This window comes from Peromyscus maniculatus, chromosome 7 (assembly GCF_049852395.1).
Source record: "Peromyscus maniculatus bairdii isolate BWxNUB_F1_BW_parent chromosome 7, HU_Pman_BW_mat_3.1, whole genome shotgun sequence".
In the NCBI taxonomy this organism is placed as follows: Eukaryota; Metazoa; Chordata; class Mammalia; order Rodentia; family Cricetidae; genus Peromyscus; species Peromyscus maniculatus.
In genome coordinates this window covers 4,287,344-4,304,313 of record NC_134858.1, presented here as the reverse complement: position 1 = coordinate 4,304,313, position 16,970 = coordinate 4,287,344, and the positions used below count along the sequence as shown (strand labels likewise).

General features: G+C 42.9%; 1 protein-coding gene across 3 annotated transcripts in view; it reads left to right on the top strand.

The window, feature by feature from the left end:
• Positions 1-11,326, top strand: part of Dync2h1 (dynein cytoplasmic 2 heavy chain 1) — a 237,405-nt gene extending 226,079 nt beyond the window's left edge. For all 3 annotated transcript variants that reach the window (XM_016002328.3, XM_006983760.4, XM_006983761.4), the window contains 2 exons: positions 1,836-1,952; positions 9,998-11,326. In XM_016002328.3, coding sequence (XP_015857814.2) covers positions 1,836-1,952; positions 9,998-10,156 — 276 coding nt within the window. In that variant the 3' untranslated portion in view covers positions 10,157-11,326. The remainder of the gene's footprint in view (positions 1-1,835; positions 1,953-9,997) is intronic.
• Positions 11,327-16,970: the final 5,644 nt, after the last annotated feature.

Below are 16,970 nucleotides of genomic sequence, written 5' to 3'. Positions count from 1 at the left end.
TCAGTGCTGAAATAGTTTGCACAATAGTATGGTGTACAGCACATTGCCTTTTTGTATTCAGGTCGAAAGCAAACTAAATAAATTATGTAATTGCTAATTGCATCCATAAACATAAACTAACACCTAAGTGTGTACAGACATGTAAGTCATACTTGGGGGCTGTGTAATGGGCTCAATAAAGTGCTTCAACATCTCTTATTTCCTTCATACGTGAATGAGATAATAGAATGGATTCAGTTATCTAGAAAGTGTTGTAAAGTCCTCTGATTAGAATTATCCAAATAAGTTCTGCTTAAACTTTCAGTTTGTCTCACTTCAGTTGATTGTTTATATAATTTTGCATTCCCAGATTAGTAACATTGGCTAAAACTTACTGAGCATTTCCTCTGTGTCGGACAGTTTCATACATACTTGATTTCCATGTCAGGTTGGCATCCTAGAGTCTGCTATTATTCCTACCTTCCCTTGGAAGGACATTTTTTTGGACATTTTTTAGGCAAAAACAACCCAGATTTGATACAGCCTCTTCCTTGTGCTTTTCCTGAGGTTGTAGAAATTCTGCTTTGATACTTCATAGGAGTAAGTCTTTGTCCTGTGGAGATGGGCTCATTGTCCCAGTCCAGGTCTGGCTGGAAGTTGGACCATTTGTCTGGAGAACTGCTATATTATCCATAGCAATTTTTCAGCGATAGGGTAATATTTGGGGTCAGTCTGTCGAGCTCCGGTTGCAGCTAGTGTAAGGGGAGATTTTATTGGTAACACTCCGCTTCTTGGTAAACAACAACGTTCACAGCAGTCATTTCAGGTAGATATTCTTCCCACATTTTAAAGACAAGGAAATGAAACATGGACAAACACCTAAATAAACATTTTCCAAAAAAGATACACAAGTAGCCAGTAAACAGAAGAAGGGTGACCTCCATCTTCCGTTGTCGTGGAAGTGAAGACCTCAAGCACAGTGACACACCACCTCATACCATCAAGGATGAGCCTAACAGTTAGCAGCTCAGCTCACTGCTGCCATCAGTGCCCACCATAAAGGAGAGGACCCTACCACATATGCTAGGCTGTAAAGATCCAAATTTAGTATGTGCTTTCAACTGAATGTTTATCACGGTTGCACTATTGTAAAGAATTTGAAGTTCAATCCTCTCAAGTCAGGCTAAAACTTGAAGCTATTGTTTAAGATAGAATGTGGTTAGTATCATGCATATATCATGAGAAAACAGACAAGACTGTAAGGGCAGACTATTGAGAAGGTATGAATATAAGCTACTCCTCGACCTGCTGCCATATGCTAGGGCAATTAACACTGGAGAAATAGATAAAATGGCCACCAAGAAACTATAGCTAACATGACTCCAAAAGCCATGTTTTTATTTCAGGTATCTTTGGCTTACACTAAAGCTACCTTAGACTGTAAGACCTTCTCCTTTACCCTCTCACCTCCACACAGCAGGATAAATGAAAAGTGTTAGAAGACATGAGGAACCAGCTGTTCGTTCTCTGGTTACACTTCCCTCCCCCACTTCCTGGAAAAGAGTTAATTTGGCTTATGTCTTTATATTTCTATTAACCTAATGCCAAGGCACTTGAAGTTATATAGTCTATGGCATTTGTGAGTTTTTCCTAGAATTCTAGCTAAAAAGTAAGAACTCTGTCTAAAGAGAGTTTACAATGAACACTGATTCAGATATTCTGTGTTCTCCAAACAAAAGACCCTAATCTGTTTTCAGAGCATCTGGGACACTAGGCCTCGATCTTAAGATCCAACTGTGTGTACCGGCATTTCGGAATTTAATATTTATTTACCACTTTCCGCTTTTCTGTGGCAGATCAGTGGTTTGTTGCTGGAAGGATGCAGCTTTGATGGCAATCGCCTTTCAGAAAACCAGCACGACTCCCCCAGCGTGTCGGCCGTCCTCCCTTGCTTTATGGGCTGGACTCCACAGGTAAGCGCCGGATACACAGCTTCTAACCCCATCGTTCACACTCAGGTTTTCCTTTTCCATAAGATATTCATAGCTTGTGTTTTTGGTTTGCTTTCCCATTTTACCTGTACTTTAACAGATTTGTAGTTAATATATTTGAGGAGGTAAAGATTTTTAAACCATTTTGTTTTGAAAAAGTTTTATAAAAAAAAAAAATATGTGTATTAGAGCAGACTCTTGTGCTTAAGAATAAGGTCACTGTGTGGCATGAGCCTTCCTCTGCAGGCCTCTTAGACCAAGGCATGGTTTCATGGTTACATGGTTTCAGGTAGGTAATGTGAGCCACACAGCTCAGGGCCTTCCCACAATCCAGCACTGCAAGTAGCCAGGTGTGGTGGTGGCAATAAGGACGTTGACTGCTGTTGTTGGATATTTGATTGCATTGTGAAACTTGGATCAGGGGGTGAAACCAGCGACTAGTTGACAGGAATAACCATAGAGAGGAAGGAAGAGCCAGGAATATAGATAGAGAGACACACAGGAAGGAGTTGGAGGGACTTAGAGATTTGTGGTCCTTTTGGTTTGGGACAAGTGGAGAGACACTTTCCTTGCTGGTTCTCTGGCCCAAAAGGAAGGTCATCTGGTTGCTTCTTGGTTTCTGTGAACTGGCAGGTTTTCACCCCAATATCCAACTCCAACATCTTTAGTGGTGAATAGAACAACTTAGATAAAAACAGCAGACTCCCAGTTGGTGGTGGTGCTCAGAGAGGCTCAGGAAGTGTGGCCCTGTTGGAGGACGCAGTCACTGGGGTGGCTTTGAGGCCTAAAAGCCATGTGCTGTTCTGAGTTTGTACGCCCTGCTTCCTGCTGCAGTTCAGAATGTTAAGTTCTCAGCTTCCGTGTCTTACAGCCGCCAAGTCTCCATTCTGCCATCCTGGAGCCATCAGCCCTTCCTTCCATACATTTCCTGGGTCACAGTGCCTTGTCCTAGAACAGGAACGTAACACCTACCCTAGATCAGGGGGTGATGCATGTCAGAGGCCTGGCCTCACACCATGACATCATGCTCCTCGTAGCCAGACAGTTTTTTTTCTTCCAGTAATTGAGAATTTTATTCTTCAATGGTGGAACCTAGAGACATACATATGTCTTTAAAATAGGACATGGTTTTAGATGAGGCATGTAACTTCTTAACTCTGAAGCCTAAGACTGAAAATATGTGAATAAATAGACTGTAATACTCCATCCAGTGAACTGCAAAACGTTGTTCACTACAGGAAAGATGTGTATTCTCATCGGGAAATGCCACAGGAAGTTTCCAGTTATACTTTCTACAGAGATCAAAAGCGTCTGGGTGTTTGAACATAAAATTTGAAGCTGTAACAGTAACTAGCAGTCACTGTTCAGAGAGCCAAAAGAGCAACCTATTCTGTGGGGCTCCCCACCCATGGAGACTCATTTCCCCCAGTGTCAGAATGACTTTCAGATAAAGAGTCGAGATCAGAAGAATATTTGTCTTTTTTCAGAAATTTATATCAAAAGGTGATAATTATGAGTTATGTGATTTTTGATCTTAGGTTGTAAATCCTCTAAGTTGTACTCACTGGCTTAGCATGGAATTTGTCAAGGTTTTTAACTGTACCATAGAAAGTTGTGTATGATCTTGATGAATTCTAATGAGTCTAAGTCATGTGATGTACTCCTTCTCTGGCAAGTAAAACTGAAATCCATGTAAGGAGCATGTGGTTCACTGAAGGAGCATCGCCTGCAGTCAGATGAGAGCATGGAGAGTAATGGCTAGAAGAAAGGGGGTGTGGCTCCCTGACCTCAGCACTGCCTCACCCGTGGGCAGGGACAACCAGCTGTAGACTCCATCCCACTCGGAACTGATGCCTTTCAAATATCCTATCCCTGTTCCATGTATTCTTAGACTTTAAAAATCAGGATTGAAATAAAAGCCACAAATCATTTGGAAAGATTGCACATGTGAGGAATGGTCAAATGGACTTGGTGTCTGTCCCATAAAGAGCTCAAGGTAATAATGATTTCTTGAGGTAGCAGTATAGAGAGCCCTAGCACCCTACATTGTTGTGTTTCCATTTAATTCTTTCCTACTCTCCTAAAGGATTTCCCAAATCCCTCACCAATTCTGTTGACTTCTTCGAGCAAGTGGCAGCTGAGTGCTACTGTGGAGAGGTCCAGAGGGCAAGTGCAACAGAGCTGGCTGGCCTGACCCCTCCTTCAGTGTGGTTCTACCACCCATTGGGCACCAATTGTTATGTGTTTTTTATTATCTACAGTCGTTGCCCCTTAAGCAACCGCCACCCTAGTCAGAGATTACAGCTCTGCTGCTGTCAGAGGCAGTTTGGCCACAGAGGCTGCAGCCTGAGGGGATTTTGTTTCATCAGGCACTGACTCTTTCAAAGCTATTAAGGGAAACTATATCTAAATCTAAGGAACTCATGATTCAACAGTTTAGGTGGAATTCTTCTTGCTCAGAGAGGTTGAGTAGCAAGTAGCTAACTTTCTCCCTTTGCTGGCGTCTTCCAAAAAACCCAGTGTCCTTCTTTCAGCCCCCACTTAAAAACCCTTGCTATGTGATTTCTTCCTACCATTTCCTATCAGCTTCCTGCTCATAGGTTAATTTTATTTAATCAAACACATCTTTGAATTGTTAACAAAAGCAGTGGGAAAAAATGCAACACATTTTAAAATATATTCCCCAACAGGTAGGTCTCTACCACTATCCCTTTAAAAACCACTAGAACTTCCCACAAAACAATGTTTCTGAGCAGTCAGTGCCAAGTTCTTTCCCTAGATTCACACTGAATTGTGCCACTTATACATACACGTTAAAGCTCCCATTTTCTAATGTCCTTTCTAAAATAAGAAAGCCAGTACTGTCTGCTTTTGTGATTTCAGGAAACATGCATGGTCCAGTGTAGCTGAAGTTTTCTCCAGTCCTGCCTGGCCTATGGTCAGGACAAATCTCTCTCACCTGCCAGTCCCGCAGCCACTCAGACCCAACCAAGTAAACACACAGAGACTTATATTGCTTACAAACTGTTTGGCTGTGGCAGGCTTCTTGTTATCTAGTTCTTCTATCTTAAATTAACCCATGTCTATAAATCTGTACCTTGCCACATGGCTCATGGCTTACCAGTATCTCACATGTTGGTACTCATGGCAGCAGCTGGCAGCGTCTTCTGACTCAGCCTTCCACTTCCCAGAATTCTCTTCTCTGCTTGTCCCGCCTATATTTCATGCCTGGATACTGGCCAATCAGCATTTTATTTATACAGAGTGATATCCATAGCAGTCCAGATAACTTTGATAAAAATAAACGGGTGAAAATATTTTGGTTTGAATTCATATGTACTGAAGGAGACCCCCTCCAACAAAAGTGGGGACTTCCTCCCTGGCCCCAGATTAGGCGCAAACCACCCCCAAACACCTGTTTTCACAGAGAGATCCCTTAATAAGTGGAGGAGAAAAGTTATAGTGGCTGCTTCTGACTCAGGCAGAAAACAGCAGCAAATGACCTCATAGGCATGATTTTTAAGAGGAGGAAAAGGGGAAGTCTGTGTTGGCTAGGATGTAGGTGGTATATTTTGTTTGGACATGTTAATTAGGTGAACCAAAAGGAGGCTTTTGATTCCTGGACTTTAATATTTTGATAGGCGGACCTTAGTAGTCAGCCCGAGGAGGAGAAGGTGGCCAGATAAGAGAATAGACCTTGGTAGCTAGCTTTAAGGATGTGATGATGTCATGTAATGATTTTTAGCAAGGCAGAGGGAATGGGAGAAGAGCAAGGCCTGCCAGAGCTGTGCTTGCCACACTTGAGCTGGCCAGAGTCCCTTCAGATACTTCACTATAAATGCATTGTATTGAAATTAAATATATGATATAAATGTAATTATACAGTATACATACTCTAAAATGATTAAGAATTAACATTTGCCAAGTTTAAATTCAACCTCTATATAATGGAGTTAAAACAACCAACCTAGTAATTCTGTTGGGTTCTGTTTTTTGCAGAGGATGGTGTTATTTTTCCTTTTGTTTTATGTTCTTGCCTTCTTTGCTTTGTTACTGAATATTCTTTCAAAAGAGATATTTACTTCGAAGTCCCCAAAATGCACCTGTAAATGTATCCTTATCTGACACATGGCAACCTGCAGGTGGTAAGTCAGAGCTCTCTTCCTGAAGGCCAGTGTCCTTATGGGGCTATCACGAGGAAACTGGGGAACCCTGCAGCAGTTGAGAGGGCCGAGAGGGAAGCTTGCAAAGGCAGGACGAGGGAGGCCTCTAGAAGCTGTGGGAGCAAGACAGACATCCTCTCTGGAAGCTTCCAAGAGCAGAACTGACAGCACCTCTGTCAGGACTCCAGCTCTGTAGGACAAGAGATGCGTTCTTTTAAGGTGCTAAAATTATATCAACGTGTAGTAACAAGAAGAAACATGCACAGACTGTTACAGAGCTGCTTAAGCATCATAAAATCTGCAAAGAATGGCATTGAAATATGCAGAGGACAAAGGTCATGCTTACAACTATTAATGTGAAATAAAAGATGGATTAAAATATGGATTAACATGTGCTAATAGACTCTTGAAAGACCTCTTGATCAGTCTCCCTGCCTCTGTTCTTTAATCCCTGCCACCATCAGTGGCCAGAACATCCTTTCAAATGTGAACAGTTACTTTATTTCTCTGCTCAGAAGCCTTCAGTGGGCTCCTGAAAAATTCCAAGTCCCAGTAGCTACCTCTATAGCAAAAGAAAAAGAGGAGAGAAAGGCAGTGGAAATACCAGTGTCCTTCCTGAGATGCTCTGTCATTCGCACATTGCTCTGTTGCTAGGACTTGAGCGCTTTTAACTCATTTTGTGTAAAGCACCAAAGTTACATTCCATTAACAGATGCATTAGAGGAGGAAAACCCCACGGTGTCTTTATTCACATAAGATGGTATGTATGAAAGATAACTAGGCCAAATTATATCACATTTCGGACTTCAGCATCAGTATTGAGCTCAACCAACTGACTAGTTCCTATTTATTGTAACTAATGCAATTACAATATATAGATTTTTAATTACTGAATTTTAGTTGCATAATACTTTCTATGTGCTATCATGAACTATTTGCAATCTTCACATGTCTCATTTATGATAATTGAACAGTGTAATTGTTAATAGATTTAATGCAATTTTAATTTTTTTCCAAGCATCTTAAGCTAGCTAGTCTGATTCTTCGGCCTAGTAAAATAGATATTAAAGAAGGAACTGAGTCATCAGAATTTAATCAGGTTACAGGGCATGCCCAGGGAATTGGAGTCATTTTGCAGTTGGCCAGATCTCTGGCTCTGCTTCTGCATGGATCATTTATGATTAGGGTCTTAAAGCAAGTCCACTGAGCTTTCAGAAAGAAAGGGGAATGATAAATGCTGAGTAGAATGTCAAGAAACCACAGTGGTACTTTGTCTTACAATGCTGTAGGATTGGGGAGAAAAATATGTGATCTCCCTTGCAGCATGAGAAGCCCACAGCCATGAGCAGGCCTGGAGGGACCTGGAAGCAGGGAGCTGTAATGAGTGCACAGTGTCCCTGCGTCCTGTTCCTGTTGTCTCCGGACAGCAAGAACAGTGCTGCCCACACAGGTGCTCGAGAAAGCCGACCTCCCCAGCAGTCCATCGGCTGTGCATGGCTGTCTGCTCTGTGTAAAGACTGTGAGGTAACAGCAGAAGAAAGCTTGCACCAAGTATTGATGTTCTGAATCCCAGTGCTTTACCATTTAAGCCGAATTGGAAAAGTGAGTCAGTGACAGGAGTCTGAAATTCCCCTTACTTCTGTCCCTACATTTTCAAGCAGTCCAACTAAGAATTCATTCTCTCATAAACCTTTGTTAGGATGACGTCCCAGAAGACTCAATTTTAATACTCTTTACCTAAAAGTTACATTCTTGATAATTGATGTGTGTCTTTCCTAAACTGAATTGTAAGCTGCACTGAAGGGCATCTTTTCTGTGTATGAACACTCAGCCTTCGTGACATGCACCATGAGCCCACAGAACACTGTCACATGGAAGGCTGAGTAACTAACAACAGTCACACACTGGAGCTGACCAGGGAGACCCAGGGCAGGTGGCCTGCATTTCCACATGACCCACATAAAGCACAAGTCTTATTGTATGTGTGTTAGGTTAAAATTCAGGAATGTCAAAGAGCCTGACCAAGGATCTCAGCAAAATCCTCATGTTGGAAAAGCTAAAAAAAACGGTTTATATAATGCCCACTTAAAATAGGATTTTAAAAAATATTTCCATGAATGAAAACTATTTTATTTATATCTGTCATAGCATCATCCACTACAGGCAGTAGGTGCTAAAAGGATGGTTTTTCTGGATGATTTCAGAATTGGTAGAAATAACAGTCCAAAGAATAAAGTGTGTACATGAATAAAGCTCCAACTTCCCATGGCATGTGCAAGGGTCGCATGCCCCTTGACCTAGGGAACAAAATACTTAGCTTCTAGACAAGTATTCCTTATCCCAAAACCATGCCTATGTAAATGATCATGCCTATTTTAAAAGATAATAACCATGCTTATGTGCTAATGTTCATGGGCTGTGCTTACCATGGGTAAACTCTCTATGGGCTTCTAATCCAATTGTCTCTTTCTAGAATAATCCATTTTAGCACTTAAATTCCTTTCCAACTCCAAAACACTAGTAATTCATTGGTTGAATGAGATCATAAGTTCAGTCTAAACACCAGTGTTAGATTTTAATTGGAAGCACCATTAGAATTTTGTTTGAAAATCCTTCTTTGAAAAGGATGCCTGTTTCTGAGATCCATTCACCGGAAAGTTCTACACTGTGAGTGACTAGTCACTCTTGGTAACAAGAAGATGATCTTTGATGGTATTTCTCTTGAAAGAGGCCAGGGATCGTCACAGTAATCACTGACTTGATTCTGTGGGAGAATATGAATGACACACTAGAGACCAGTGAAGCTATGTCAGCAAAGGCCCCCAAACTCAGACCCAGTTTGGATGGCTACTGGGTAAGGAGAGACAGCTTGAGTACCAGTCAGATAAATGCCCTGATCCACAGCAGAAGTGCTAAGTCCACCAGCTAACATAGAAAAGCAGCAGCACTGACTGATGCCCCGAGAGAGTGCTAAGGAAGTACATTGTTAGACATCAAGGGAGAGTAGATCCACTTATCCAACCTGTTCCTTCTAAATTGAACTTTGTGGTAATAAATGAGGAATGGAAGTTCTTTGTAGACATATACTGCTTAGAAATGTTGTACTTTTATATTTTATAGAATTATAGATAAAATTATATAAATTGAATTTTCAGCATATTCCAGTATTTGGGGCTAAAGAACAGTTTTAATGTGTGTGTGTGTGTGTGTGTGTGTGTGTGTGTGTGTGTGTGTGTGTGTGTGCACGGGGGAGAGAGAGAGAGAGAGAGAGAGAGAGAGAGAGAGAGAGAGAGAGAGAGAGAGAGAGAGAGAGAGAGAGGAGAGAGAAACACAAATGTAGTTGGGCACATTGGGGAGGTCATCAGAAGACGAGTCTTTCTCGTGTACCAATGCATACAGCAGGCTTCCTGGAATTCTCCCATCTCCCTAGGAGCACTGGAATTATAACTGCCTCTATTATGTGTCTGACTCAGGTCCTCTTGATTGCTAGTCATCTTCCCAGTCCCAAGGCAAGGTTTAGTGGGTTTTTTTTGGTTTGTTTGTGATGGTTCTTTGTTTGTTTTCAGACAGGGTTTCTCTGGTAAAAGCTCTGGCTGTCCTGGAACTCACTTTGTAGGCCAAGCTAGCGAGAGATCCACCTTCCTCTGCCTCCTGAGTGCTGGGATCAAAGGTGTGCACCACCTCTGCCTGGCCCTAGGCAAGTTTTTAAAGGAGCCATGATCGGGTGTGAGTGAACTGATGTGGGATATAGGAGTTTATTATAGTAATCTTTACTTGAAGTGTAAATAAATACATAATACACATAGTAATTGGAAGGTCTGTATTTGATGCTGTATTTTTAGACCATTTTTTTCTTTTGAACAGGGTGCATATGGTCCATACTCCCCTGACGAATGCATCTCTTTGCCTGTTTATACAAGTGCCGAGAGGGACCGTGTGGTGACCAACATCGATGTTCCCTGTGGGGGCAACCAGGACCAGTGGATCCAGTGTGGGGCAGCACTGTTTCTTAAAAATCAGTAACTCAAAGGCAACACAGGACAGCCTAGTAAAGGACAGTTCCTGCCAAGTTTTACACAGAACATGTGGTCAGTCTGAAATGTTAGTTCAGAATATCTGCAGTTAGTTTCTTGTTGTTGATCTCCATGGGTTCTTATTGTAATAAATGTGTAATACCAGCACTGTGGACCTTAAAGAATTTTATAATAAAGTGGGGTATTTGGTGGCATTAGATATTTTTATGAAGAAATTTACTTTTTCAGTGGTTCAATTACTTAAGATTTAAAGTACTATATTTAAGAAATCAATATTTTGGCTATCATTTTGTATAATTGCATATAGTTGTTTTAGTCTTCTATAGTTTTAAATATATGTACCATTCTGCTTTTAAGCATTGAACAATGTACAAAGGCATAATGAATGAATTATCTTACCAATTAAACATTATGTCATTTCATTGTGTATATTACATGATATAGTACATAATATTTTAAGGGTGAAAAGGAAAAATTCACATGAGGATGTAGACAATGGAAACATAGATTCTGGTTACAGGATTCAGATTAATCTCTTTTATATGTCCTTTGGAACTTGACTCCATAAAACCAAAGAAACTAGGGCCACTGCAGCTGAGTGACACCTCGGGAGCCCAAAGCTATGCCCAGCTGTCTGTCCTCTTGGAGCAAATAACTCTTAAGGGTTGCGACTTGTGTTTTGCTGGGAGACGGATGTAAAATAGCACTCTCATCTAGTATAAATGTGTCTGCACTGGGGCCAGTACTACTGGGTTCTGTAGTTTGCTTTCACATCTTCCTCCAGTGTCAGGAATGGGATCAGGACCCTCGGCATGATCAGTGGGCGTTCTGCCATGGAGGCAAATCTCCGCACTTGGCATTTATCATCAGAAAGAGATTACCTACTGAGAGGAGAAATAAAGGTGAAAAATAAAAGGGGAAAGATTGAATTAAGAATAGAATCTCAAAGTAATCCTCAAGAAACAGAAAATAACAGCCCCGGAACCAGCGCAGCGAGCATGTGAAGGTGAAGGCAGCACCAAACAGTCAGCATTGGAGCTCCGTACAGGTGTGCGTTTACCATCTGTTTCTAAGGAACAGTGAGATTCCATACGGCTAAACGCTTCAATGCATGTGTGATTTTGAAATTTCTGAGAAATAAAAACTTAGAAATACCGGTTTTCATTGTGTCATCGTTTGTATCCGTTTAGTTCTGAGGGAGACAAAAGCCACAGCCCACTCTGATTTGAACAGGGGAGGTTTAATATGAAGATTTACTAAGTTCTGATGGACATGGTTATAGGATGTGACAGAACTCAGTTGAGTACATGGGAGCTGAGGGGAATAATGCAACAAGCAGACTTGGGAGAAGGCATCCCTAGAAAAGGTACAGACACCATGTGTGGTCAGACTGCAGGGCAAGCTGGAGAACACCCTTTGTGTATGCTGTGGGCATCAGTACTAGTTTCTGTGGTAAACACCATGGTCAAGGCAACTCATGAAATAAAGTGTTTAATTGAGCTTATGGTTTCAGAAGGCTAGAGCTTGTGATGGCGGAGCAAAGGCATGGGAGCCTGCTAAGCAGAAGCCAGAGAGTACGCTTAGATGGGAGCCTGCTGAGCGGAAGCCAGAGAGCACGCTTAGAATGGCAGGAGTCTTGAGACCTCAAAGCCCACTTCATGACACACCGCTCCTAACAAAGCCACACCTCCCCATCCTTCCTCAACAGTTCCACCAACTGGAAACCAAGTATTCAAACATGAGCCTATGGGGGTCTACCTCATTCAGACTGCCACAGCATCTATAAAGGGTACTCCCAGACCAGAAGAAGGCATAGACCACAAGTTGTCTGTGCAATGAGGCCTGAGCTTGCAGCACCAACAAGGGACCAGTGTTCTGGTGCTTGTATGGCGGGGGCAGAAAAACTACCTTCCCTACTCAACTGCCAACCAGCACTGAAGTCTGTGGCCAGCAGGAGAAGCCTGGTGGTCCCACAGTGACCTGGCTGACTGCTGTACACTGCAGTGGGAATGTTTGAGGGAACTGGGTGCACCATTGCAGAGTAGATATCAAAGAACAAATTGGGTTTCAAGAGGTAGCACAGAGTGCATTCTGATGCACTTTGCTACATCGCTATTCAGTGAACACACATTTCTACAGAATTATCTTATATACTATGCTAAGAGTAAAGGTGAGGGGCTCACAAAATACACCCGATCTTCGTAAATGGACTCACTGTCATACACTTGTTTCTTGACACTGCAGCAGACAAATAGGTGCCAAAGTAACTGAGTGAAGAGTCTGAGCAAAGGAACAGTCCTGGAGCCATTGCTGATGTAGGTGGTAAAAGAAACTGCAAAGGCCTGTGTAAATACAGAGTTGGAAAGGATTGCTTTTTCCTCTATAAAGGAATGGGATGGGGAAGGTGAGCTCTGGGCTTTGTAGAATGAAGATTCAAAATGCATTTTGTTTGGGATGCTCACGTGCACATGTGCACACATGTAGGAGTTATGGGACTCCATGTTAAATGTTAGGAAATGCTTGGGTTTGATTTTGAGACTCTCTCCTCTAGTTCCCACAAGAGAGATAGGGACTAGTGCAGGCAAGGCTAACACACTGCACTCTCCTGCACCAGCCACTGGCGTTGTACATCCACACACTCATTTCCAGTTTGGAAAAGTAAGTGTGAGTAGCATCATTTGCTGCTCATTTGGAGAAAGTATGAACACATGGAGTCCTTCACAAAGGACAGAGCACAAGAAATTCAAGGCTGTATTCTCAATAAGATCACTTAGTTTTTCCTCTACTTGGTTTTCCCTTTTGTCCTTCCACCAAACCGTCATTGGAATGCATTTGCAAGACTGCATTAGCACTTTGCAACATATGACTTTTAAAAAGAAGAAAACCGCTGGGTGTGGCGGAACATGCCATTAATCCCAGCACTTGGGAGGCTGAGCTAGGAGGATCACAATTTCAAGGCTAGCCTAGGAGAGAACCTGTCTCAACATGTTGTCTGTCTCACCTTATTTTCAAGTACATATATGTTTGTATCACTCATATCTTGGAGTTTATGTATTTGTGAACTCGATGACTACTGTTTTTAGACAACTCGGTCATCAAATTTGTTTCAAAATAATTTTAGACTGCTTCCCTAAATCAACCTCAACCTCAAAAGGATGAGTTTATTGAGTAAGGTAGTTGAAGATGACTAGTCAGAGGATATGTAAATCTGACAAAGAATTCAAAATACCCAAGCAAAGGCTGAGAGCATCCCAGGACCCCAGCAGAGGCACACAGCATCCCTGGGCCTCCTTTCTGCTTTGAAGAGAACAATTGTGTGTAGTTCTGGAGTCAAAACCTTTTGCTACTGAAAAGGATCTTAAGGAATTTTGTTTGACATACTTCTGTTTAACAACAATGACTTTCTAACTGCTCTGCTGTGCATTATGAAGCTGAGTTCTCTAACATTTCAACCTAAAAAAAAAAATTAAAAAAAAAACCCTGGAGTTTGGTGAAGAGGTGATTTCCTTGCCCATACTTAGGCCTCTATGGCATTAAATAGAAGTGTACCAATCAGGTTCCAAACACTCAGGTGCATCTAAAGTCCATACAGATGTTTAAACTGAAATTTTCTTACTGAAAACTAAATGTATTCCAATGCCTATTTGGTGGAAGAACAAAAGGTAAACCCAAGTAGAGGAAAAACTAAGCGAGCTTATTGAGAATGAGGTCTTGACCTACACATATTTTTATGCACATAGATATGATTGTCAAGCTATATTTTTAACAGATAAAAAACCAACTGTTGGCCCAAATATTATTCTCTGATCATTGATCAGTTCTGATTCTGTGGTGTCTAAATATACCCCGCCCCCACCCCAGTTTGTGGTATTGTATTCCCACAAATATTGCCATGCTAATAAACTTATCTGGGGTCAGAGACAGAGCAGCCACAATATTAAACATAAAGGATAGGCAATGGTAACACATGCCTTTAATCCTAGCATTCCAGAGGCAGAAATCCATCTGTTCAAGGATACAGACAGGCATGGTAACTCATCATGCCTTTAATCCCAGAAAGCGAGCCTTTAATTCCAGGGAGGTGGGAAAGCAGAAGGGTATATAAGGTGTGAGGACCAGAAACTAGAAGCATTTGGCTGGTTAGGCATTTGGCCTGGTTAAGCATTCAAGCTTTTGAGCAGCAGTTCAGCTGAGACCCATTCTGGATGAGGACTCAGAAGCCTCCAGTCTGAGGAAACAAGACCAGCTGAGGATCCGATGAGGTGAGGTAGCTGTGGCTTGTTCTGGTTCTCTGATCTGCTAGTTCACCCCAATACCTGGCTCAGGTTTGATTTTATTAATAAGACTCTTTAAGATTCCTGCTACATCTGGCGCCCAACATTCGTGGTCTGAATTCATGAAAAAGCTGTTTGTCTGTGGCCTTGTGGGCCCCAGCTCAGGCCTGAGCTACACTCGGCTGGTTGTGGTGGCGCAGGCTGGTAGGATTTCCTGAAGGAGACAGAGCCAGTAGGATCCCGAGTTTGAGGCCGGCCTAGGAGGCTTGGGAGAAGCTTCAGCTTGGGCCGAACCACAAACAGTGGTGGGGACCATGGAGGCAATGGCTGCTGCTCTGAATTGCCAGCTCCTTCTCATCATGTTGGTGACTTCGGTGATGCTGCTACCTGGGACGAAGGATTTACTGCTGCTGGTTCAGAGAAGAATTGCCGGGACCACCGTGTTAGAAGAAAGCATAAGCAAAAGTCAGTTTGGAAAAGTTTGGCAAGACAAATGGTGGGGAGAAATTGCTGTGAAGATTTTCTCTTCTAGGGAAGAATGTTTAAGGTTCCGAGAGACAAACGTTTATCAGACTGTGATTGCTCCAAACCACAGAGGAGGCAAAAAAAAAAAAAAAACAAAAAAGTCTGCAGGGAACCATGACCACACCTAACAGTGACTTTGAAATCTTCAAAAAGATGACAGGAGACCACAATGATGATTCCACAAGGACTATGGTAAAGCCATTAAGCTGATTAACACCATGGAAAGATCGACTTTGGACTACAAACTGGTCAGGACAGTTTTGAGATGGCTAGCTGAGATGATCCAGCCTGACAGACTGGAACCTAAGAAACAGAACCTAAAAGCAGAAACAAGAAGTAGAATATGTCAAAATCCAGCACTATGAGTCAGGCGGTCGCACACACTTATAATCACAGCATTTAGAAGTTAAAAGTAAGGTTCCAGATTCAAGGCTGACCTGGCTACACAGTGAAACTTTATGAAAAGTAAACATTGTCTAGTGTTGAAAGGTTTCAGTCTAATCTTCAGTGTATCTCTTCCTAGAAGTGGATCACTTATTGGTTAGAAAAACGAGTGCAGCTTAGAAACTGTCAGAACGGTACCACACAAGTGTGGCTTTCTGGCCACCCAGTGTAGCTAAATCGGGGAGCTCCGGATCAATGACAGCCCTTCATCTCGAACAAGGTGGAGGGAGAATCCAAGACGGCAGCAGCCACTCGCCTGCAAGGGACCTTGGGAGCCTGAGCAGTCTGAGAGACCCATGGAGGCTTCAAAGGGGAGACTGAGCCTGCAGAACACACAATATCTGTGGGGGTCAGGGCTCGGGGAACCCAAGTCCTACGGGAAGATGCTTTTGAAAAGTGGTTTCATAGAACTGGAAAACATGGTGGAACGGGGCTGCGGCGAACGGTGGAGGGGAAGTAGGGAGGAGGCGGTGGTGATGGGTGTGGGGAGCACGGCTGAAGCCGACGAAGGAGCACGTCCTTGCACCCCAGCCCTGTCTGCCAACTAGGCCGGTGTTGCCACTGCACTGCTAGCCCTGGGGAGGGGAGAGTTCAGGGTTGCAGCACATCTGGCAGGATCGTAGGCAGGACCAGTGCCAGGGCAGGGTGGTGTACAGCAGCCTGGGGCTCATGCGGGTCCTACACACACACACACACACACACACACACACACACACACACACACACACACACACACACACGCCATCCAACCACATGATCACCCTGACTAATAGCAACAAAATATCTGAGGTGAAGAACAGTTCATTTTCTGGATTAAGTCTCCTGGAAAGACTTCTGTGTTACTGCTGGAGGCCATGTTGGCATCCGTGATCTGTGCTGTTGTCATGGTGATGTCCATGGTCACTCTGCTGCTGCTGGCAACCGTGTTCATGTCTGAGGTCCATGCTGCTGCACGGGAACAGGTGTATTTTTTTCAAAGCTACCACCAGAAACTCTTGTAGGGTATTTACCAGAGAAGGCTGCTCAGATGTGGGTTACGCCAATAGAAAGTCTTCATTAGCTGGCTAACAACTGCACAGGGTGTTCTTGATCCCAGTGTAGCCTTCAGCCCCTTTTCAGGGTGAGTTTTTAAGCACAAAAAAACATGTTCTGCGTTGACATTCTTCAGTTAACAAGAACAGTTGGCCAGAAGTGGAACTACAGAAGTTAAAGTGCAAGGTTAGTTCATTTAGAGACTTCCCAGAACAATGGGCTTTGATGGATTAGGCTTTTGTTTTAGTTTTGGCAGGTGGTGCTGTCCACGTGGTAAGTTTTACAGCCTGAATGGCGCTTCCATCATGGAGTCAGTTGTGTTAATGTCTCAGGGCCTCCTAAGGTTTTGTAAAACCATGTTGAAGTCTATAACCCATGCTGCCTCCCAGAACCTTGTGGAAGTCCATGATCCATGCTGCTGCCGGCTGCTATGGGCAAGGAAGCTTCTTTTGCAATTGTGTTGATGACTGCAGACCCACACTGAGAATGAAAGACCTTGAAGGCTTCTGTAACACCCCACCCCCCAAA